We start from the raw sequence: 7,661 nt of genomic DNA, 5'->3' as shown, positions 1-7,661 counted from the left end.
TCTCTCTCTCTCTCTCTCTCTCTCTCTCTCTCTCTCTCTCATGAATCAGGAGAAAAGACATAGCTGTAAACTGAAAAATGTCTTTACAATTGTCAAGGGAAAAAAACACATGCTTCTCTGGCATTTGTGCAATACATGGATACACAATGGATTAAGACATTTATATGGATGATGGATGTCATTATATTCTTGCAAAAAGTGATTTAAGACTATAAACAAAAATTAAGTAAATTAACAATGTATGAAAAATAACCCCACATGAAATATTGTTATGTACAGAGTTTTAAAGATGAACCAATCAGGATTCTGGATTGTGCTCCTCTGCTTCCTTTCTTCACTGGGGCTTATAGATTCCAAACAAAGTATCTTCTTTTTGAATTAATAAAATAAATAAGACCGGAAAATTGCTGTTATATGGTCAGATTTAGCTGCTGGATTGCAGGCTTTGATGTACGGTTCATCAAAGCTGCATCCTCTGTAAGTGAATGAGATATTGTTACATCAGACGCTTTGTTGTGAATAATTATAGATAATATAAATTACACAGCCTACAATATAAAGGTCTAAGAAGAAGAGGAGATCGAGTACAAAACATGCATAATTATCGCATGTAGTATCGAGGCGCACTCCGTACCAGTAGGCGGCGATGCTGAGCTCTAAGCGACGTACCGGTGGTCACACAGAACGGAAGAAGAAGCAGCAGTAGCAGAAGAAGAAGCTCACACGTGTGTACAAACATGTCTGCCCTCCGTGTTGTTGTGTGCTGAGATGTAATGAGCTGTGTTTGACGCCGTTTTATTTCATATTGTGGACAGTGAAGTTACCGACGGCAGCGTGAGAGAGCGTTGAAGCTTCAGGATGGCGCAGTGGAAGAAGAAGCCGATGAGGAAGAAGCGACACGGCGGGGCCGACTCTGGAGACTTCGAGCTGGCCGCAGAAGTTAAAGACGATGATTCTGTAAGCAGCAAATTACCAGGAAAAACTCGCTAAACACTTGACAGCTGATGTTTACGTGATATTGTGCGATGTGTTGACATGTTGGTACTAGTTTGCAGCTCTAGATCGTTTCGTGATCCTGGTATTTACATCCGGGGGTATAGCTCAGTGGTAGAGCATTTGACTGCAGATCAAGAGGTCCCCGGTTCAAATCCGGATGCCCCCTGTTTTGACCAACATGGCAAATAAATAATCAGATTATATACACAAGTGAATTATCGGTGTAAAATAATGTAAAAATATGTGTAAATCTATCATAGGCTCTATGTGTTATTTTGTCACCGCATCGCTTAATTTATAATGACATTCATTCTAAGACTTTTGCATATAATCCATCATATATTATGCACGTTTTATATACACATACCGTTTTTTATATACAAATTTCTTACCTACCTCATGATATGACTGTGCTAAAGCAGTTTGTTGACGTAGGAGACATCCAGCACTTGTATATAATATCCAGTGACTGCTTCAACAGTTCAAGCAGGTTAGAACTGGTATCTTATCTTATCCGAATGATCACCCCTCCTTTAAATTTTAAGATTTTTGTTGTTTGGATGGATGAATGGATGAATTCAACAAAATGCATTGATTAAATAGATGTATTTTCTTTTCATGATGTCAAACAAGCTGTTGTGTTTTGTTATTGGTTTCACAGCCAGGGAAGAAACTCCCGCGGTTCCCGCCAACATCAGACTGCCTGTCCGATGTGGAGCCTGACACCAGGCAGCTGGTCCGAGTCCAGAACAAAAAGAAAAAGAAGTCTGGAGGCTTTCAGTCCATGGGTAAGACCCAGTGTGCAGATAAGGCTGTGTGTCCACTGGTTACTTGCAGTATTGGAAATCTACCTGTGTGTACTGATTTGTGTTGAATGTATAATAAGAAAAGTCTGATCCACTGTACATGTATTCATGATTTCAGGTCTCAGTTACCCCGTATACAAAGGTGTCATGAAGAAGGGTTACAAAGTCCCTACTCCGATCCAAAGAAAGGTGAGTCACGGCCACTTTGGGATCCTATAATCAAACATTTGTGACGTCCAGCAGCTCAGTGTATTAATGTACAATTCTTCTCCTCGCCGCTTCAGACTGTCCCAGTGATTTTGGACGGCAAGGACATAGTGGCCATGGCTAGGACTGGCAGCGGGAAGACGGCCGCCTTCCTGATTCCCATGTTTGAGAAGCTAAAAGCCCCTCAAGCCCAAACGGGAGCCAGAGCCCTGATCCTGACCCCCACCAGAGAGTTGGCCCTGCAGACCATGAAGTTCACAAAAGAGGTCAGACAAACCTACATTCATACATGTAGTTATATTTTCTGGGTTTAGTACATATGCAAAACCTCCGTGCTTATTATTTAGCGGTGTCTCTGATTTTCTTTCACTGTGTTGTGGTGCTATAGTTGGGGAAATTCACTGGCCTCAAGACTGCCTTGATCCTTGGTGGAGACAGGTGTGTGACCTTTGCCTATATGTGTGCTGTTAGCTTTCTGTTTTACTCTGTGATCCACAAAGTTGCCCTGTAACTCTGCAATAAATGTAAATGCCTCTGCTCTTTTCCAGAATGGATGATCAGTTTGCTGCCCTTCATGAAAACCCCGACATGTGAGTGTTTTGTCGTAGCGCTAACTCATAATGTCAATCATCCCCATCTGTGTAATGTATAATGTGATCCTGATCTCTGCCCCCCCTCCAATCCAGAATCATCGGTACTCCTGGTCGTCTCATGCACGTTGTCAAGGAGATGAACCTGAAGCTGCACGGTGTGGAGTACGTGGTGTTTGACGAGGCTGACAGGTGAGAAGTGGAATTGTTTAAAGGTGTCATATTTTCATTTCGCAGCTTGGATTCACACTCTCGTGCATGCATCTGTGAACGCCTCGCTGTTCTTTTCCGCCGCTCAGGTTGTTTGAAATGGGTTTCGCTGAGCAGCTTCAGGAGATCATCCGGAGGCTCCCGGACAACAGACAGACTCTGCTGTTCTCTGCCACGCTGCCCAAACTGCTGGTGGAGTTTGCCAGAGCGGGTGAGATTTGGTTCTGTTTCACATGCGTCCGTCATTATTGAAGATCATCACCTTAACCATCATCATAATATGTATAATAACATATTTTAGCGTTTTATAAGCTAACTTATTCAGTGTTTTTTTTTTTTTTTCCAGGGCTGAATGAACCAGTTTTGATTCGTTTAAATGTGGATTCTAAACTCAGTGACCAGATTAAGGTAAAATGAAAAGTAATGGTGTATTAAATGTGAAAGTATTGTTCCGCCCATAAAAATAAAATTTTAAAGAGAACACACTTTTTTTTTATGAATTCATACTTTTATCGTGATAAACAAATTAACCTTTGTGCTTCACATTGATGTCTGTCAAAAACTGCCATGAAATTATATATTGTTTTCATTTGCATTAAGCCAAAATGATAAAAATAAAAAGGCAGAAAGGTTAAGGATGTCCTCCATAATACTTCCTAATAATATGTAACGTATTATGTAATAAAGTTACATCTAATGCTTGGAGCTCAATCCTTCATCTGGCCTTCATCACCTGTACAAAATCTTAACTTCTCCTGTTTTCCCTCAGCTGTCATTTTTCCATCTGCGTATGGATGACAAGCCGGCTCTGCTGCTTCATATGCTGAGGAACATAATGAAGCCTCAGGAGCAGACAGTGGTGTTTGTAGCCACTAAACACCACGTAGAGTACGTCAAGGAGGTACGATACCACAGCCCAATAACCCAGTTGTGTCCCTTTTGTGTGTTTTTCTCTCACACCAGCTTTGATTTCTGGTGTTTTCTTTTGTTTTGATCTCCAGCTGCTGACTGCAGAAGGTGTGGAGTGTGCCTACATCTACAGCGCTCTCGATCAGACCGCCAGAAAGATCAATATTGGGAAATTTGTGCACCGGAAAGCCATGGTGCTAATTGTGACGGATGTTGCCGCTCGTGGTATCGACATCCCCATGCTGGACAACGTCATCAACTACAACTTCCCCTCCAAGCCCAAGCTCTTCTTGCATAGAGTTGGTGAGCGACTTATACAGTGAATCTTGATTTGTCCCAAATTTAAGGATTATAAGATGAATGAGGATTACTTGGCCGTCGGTCATCACCTGTCTTTTCCCATCAGGCCGTGTGGGACGTGCTGGACGCAGTGGCGTAGCCTACAGTATGGTTTGTCCAGATGAGATGCCTTTTGTCTATGACCTTCACCTCTTCCTTGGAAGGCCTGTTCAGTTCGCGACACCTGAACACACACAAGGTAGTCTTCGTAGAATGCCTGCTGGCACGATCTTTGACTCTGCCGTGACTTCGATCTGAAGCTTTCTTCTTCCCATCTCCAGATATGGAGGGTGTGTGGGGTCGGGTCCCTCAGAGCATCCTGGACGACGAAAGTTCACATCTGTTTACAGCCCACGAAAACTCTCTGGATCTTCAAAATGTGCACCATGTCTCAGAGAACGCCTACAAGCAGTATCTCAAGTCTCGACCAAACCCGTCTCCTGAGTCCATCAGGCGGGTCAAAAACACAGATCTGTCCAGCATGGCGGTCCATCCAATACTAGGTCAGTTTGGAGGGGGATCGACTATGAAGAGAGTAGTGACGATGGCACTCAGGCAGTAGTTTGTAATGGCCTTTTGATTGATCTTGTTTCAGGGGCAGGTTTGGAGGAAATGGAACTGGAGCGCCTTCAAATAGTCGATGCAATCAAAGTCTACAAATCCAAATCAGTGAGTCACAGTTACTAAAAGTGAAGATATCTCATTGTGCTGTGATTTCGCACTAAGCTGTTATTACCTATAAAAACCTCCTCCTTTTGTCGTCTTGCAGACCATCTTTGAAATCAACGCTAACAGTAAGACACAGGCTGGTGTGGTGATGCGGGCCAAACGCTCCAAGGACACGCGGCTGGTGGACAAATTCAGCAAGCAGAGAGTCTGCCTGGCTGCAGAAAGCAAGCTGCACGAGCCCGTCAAGGCCACCACCGCCGGTGACGATGATGTCACATACACCATGGACGAAAACGAGGGCGATATACAGGCAAGAAACTCATACCTCTGCAGTAATATGATTTGAAACCAAGGATCCAAACAAGCAAATGGATTATTCATTTAGAAAAACACTTCCTGATCGACTAATCTTTGAATCAATTAATCAATGCAGCTTTAAAAATATATTTGATACTACTTAAACAGTTTTAATTATCCAGAGCAGCATCTCTACTATGTGTTAAATTATTGTTGCAAATCCTCATTTTGTACACACTTTGCTTAACATGTAATTCTTCATGTGTCCACCAGGAGGTGTTCTCTGTGGTAGTAGGCGGGAAGAAGAGAAGCATGCAGGAAGATGGAGAAGGAGAAAAGAAGAGGAGCAGGCAGTCCGGCAAAGACGAGGAGTATTACATCCCCTACAGGCCCAAAGACTTCAACTCTGAGAGAGGGTGAGGCCTGAACCATAAACATTTATTTAGAGGTGAAAAAAATGATGATTTTAAAGGTATTGTCTGTGTGTGATAACCTGTGACTCGTGTTCCGTGTGGCGTTAGGTTAAGTCTCGGTGGAGAGGGCACTGCCTTCGAGCAGCAGGCCTCCTCAGCTGTCCTGGACCTCATGGGAGATGATGGAAACAAATTAAACCAGCACAAGAACATCATGAAATGGTGAAACCATGAAATTTGACTCTAAATCTCTCCTCCTCTTTCTGACACCTGACGTTTCTTTTCTTACTATAATTAAGTGTCTCTCTATCATTTGCAGGGACCGTAAGAGGAAGCGCTTTGTGAGAGAAGCAGGGAAGGAGGACCAGAAGAAGAAGCTCAGGCTGGATGGGGGACAGGTTATTGAGAACAAGAAGAACAAGAAGAACTTGTATCCTCTTTGTGTACATGTTTACTATTACTGTTCTCTCCCACTATGATGATATTAAGATGCGTTGTTGAGACGTTGCATAACTTAACTACACGTCAGTTATGAGGACTGGAAGAAAAGATACAAGGTGGAGGATGGAGGATCTGGCTCCGATGGAGAAGGAGGAGCACGAGGAGGGAGGAGGCCAGGAGGAGGTAGGAGAACAACTGTTGTCTTAACTTTTACACTTTAGAATTAAACCGTTTAGATCTAATGGACCAAAACAGTAATCATTGATTCAAATGTCTCTCATATATTAAATGATCTGATACACCCATAAAATCTCATGTTAAATAGTGATAATTAGTGAGCTTGAGGAGGATTTTGCCAGGTTAGCCCTTCCTGTCTTTTGTGCTAAGCTAACCAGCCATATATTGAATGGATGGATATCTCATCTAGATTTCCCACCTGCAAGATAAGTTACTTTCTACAATGCAAGTCATTAGTATGTATGTAGTATGTTCTTTTTTGGGGGTCAAAAACTTTTTTAAATCCTTGTTTCTGTATCATCCGTCTCCCAGGTCGTGGTCGTGGTCGTGGTCGCGGCGGTGGTGGTGCTCGGGGCGGTGGTCGCGATGGTGGTGGTGCTTGGGGCGGTGGTCGCGATGGTGGTGGTGCTTGGGGCGGTGGCCGCGGCGGTGGCGGTGCTCGGGGCGGTGGCCGCGGCGGTGGTCGGGGTCGTGGTCGTAATCCCAACTACCAGAGCCCTGCAGGATCGCAGAGGACGCCGGATGGCAGCAGAGTGCGCTCAGAGCTGAAGACGAACCAGCAGATCCTGAAGCAGCGCAAGAAAGACCAGAAGCACCAGTTCCTGCAAGGCGGAGGCCTGAAGAATGCCCGTGGCAAGAACAAACAGTGGCTCGGAGAAGTGAAGAAGTCTGGTTTTGGACGCGGTGGTCAAAAGAAGGGGAAGATGAGGAAGAAACTCTGAGGAGGACAGGGAGGGAGGATTGTCGCAGAGGGACGATGGCGTGAGACGGTCGAGACACCATGACGATGACTGGATGATGAACACCATCATCTTCCCTGATCATCTTCATGATTATTGTGTAAAGGAGAAGATGGGTTGAGGAAAGCATTTCTACACTGTAGAGATGAACTCCTGAACTCTAAATTTGAGTACGTATGAGAATCCAATGAACTGGAGTTTCCTCTTTAATGCGTGTTGGCAGATTCATGTTTTTCAGTGCTGCGATATTTCTATACACACAATTAACTGATGTCAAAATATAGATGTGACTAAGACAGTATGGAGTTTGAGTCTTCTTCAATTGCAGTCGGTTGCACGTTAATACAACAAACAAAAGTGTGTTTATGATGTGACTTAATATATAAACATTTTCCTTCTTGAAGGTGATCTATGAGGAGGGACTGTTAAGTGTATGATCTGCCCTTGACAATACTGGTTCTGGTCCATAACTGTTAAAAAGCAGGTTTATGTGGGTCTGGAAGAAAATCTTTAAGATGTGAGAACGTCTTGCTACATATGGTATGACAATATAGGTCCATTAAACCGGGTTATAGTATCAGGGGAGCTGTGGTCTGACATTCTCTATCTGGTGTCTTTTTCTACATTTAGTTGCCGTTTTAAATGAAAGCCCAGTCTGCGTAACCACAGACTTTGAAAGGGATGTTTGATGTGACTTTGTTCCCTGTCTTCAGCCTTCATATTTGTCCGTATGTCGTTTCTTCCCACTGGTGTAAAGTCTGGATTGCTCCCAGTTTCTGCTCCAGTGGATGATGTGAATGACAAATG

The 7,661-nt window shown here is 43.6% G+C and overlaps 1 protein-coding gene across 2 annotated transcripts; it reads left to right on the top strand.

The window, feature by feature from the left end:
* The first annotated feature begins 723 nt into the window (after positions 1-723).
* Positions 724-7,443, top strand: ddx54 (DEAD (Asp-Glu-Ala-Asp) box polypeptide 54). 2 transcript variants are annotated; one of them, XM_084034829.1, is made up of 20 exons: positions 724-957; positions 1,658-1,784; positions 1,921-1,991; positions 2,087-2,275; positions 2,398-2,447; positions 2,558-2,599; positions 2,696-2,791; positions 2,899-3,020; positions 3,156-3,217; positions 3,579-3,710; positions 3,811-4,021; positions 4,125-4,256; positions 4,339-4,560; positions 4,653-4,726; positions 4,827-5,036; positions 5,297-5,439; positions 5,545-5,658; positions 5,756-5,866; positions 5,966-6,060; positions 6,427-7,443. In XM_084034829.1, the coding sequence occupies exons 1-20, from the start codon at positions 859-861 to the stop codon at positions 6,834-6,836; spliced, it is 2,712 nt and encodes a 903-aa protein (XP_083890955.1). In that variant the 5' UTR covers positions 724-858; the 3' UTR covers positions 6,837-7,443. The 2 variants fall into 2 exon arrangements, with proteins under 2 accessions (XP_083890955.1, XP_083890956.1); XM_084034830.1 differs by having other exon boundaries at positions 5,966-6,062; positions 6,441-7,443.
* Positions 7,444-7,661: the final 218 nt, after the last annotated feature.

This window comes from Eutrigla gurnardus (assembly GCF_963514095.1).
Source record: "Eutrigla gurnardus genome assembly, chromosome: 19".
Classification (NCBI taxonomy): domain Eukaryota; kingdom Metazoa; phylum Chordata; class Actinopteri; order Perciformes; family Triglidae; genus Eutrigla; species Eutrigla gurnardus.
The sequence above is the reverse complement of the archived record's forward strand: the minus strand, read 5'-3'. Positions and strand labels throughout refer to the sequence as shown.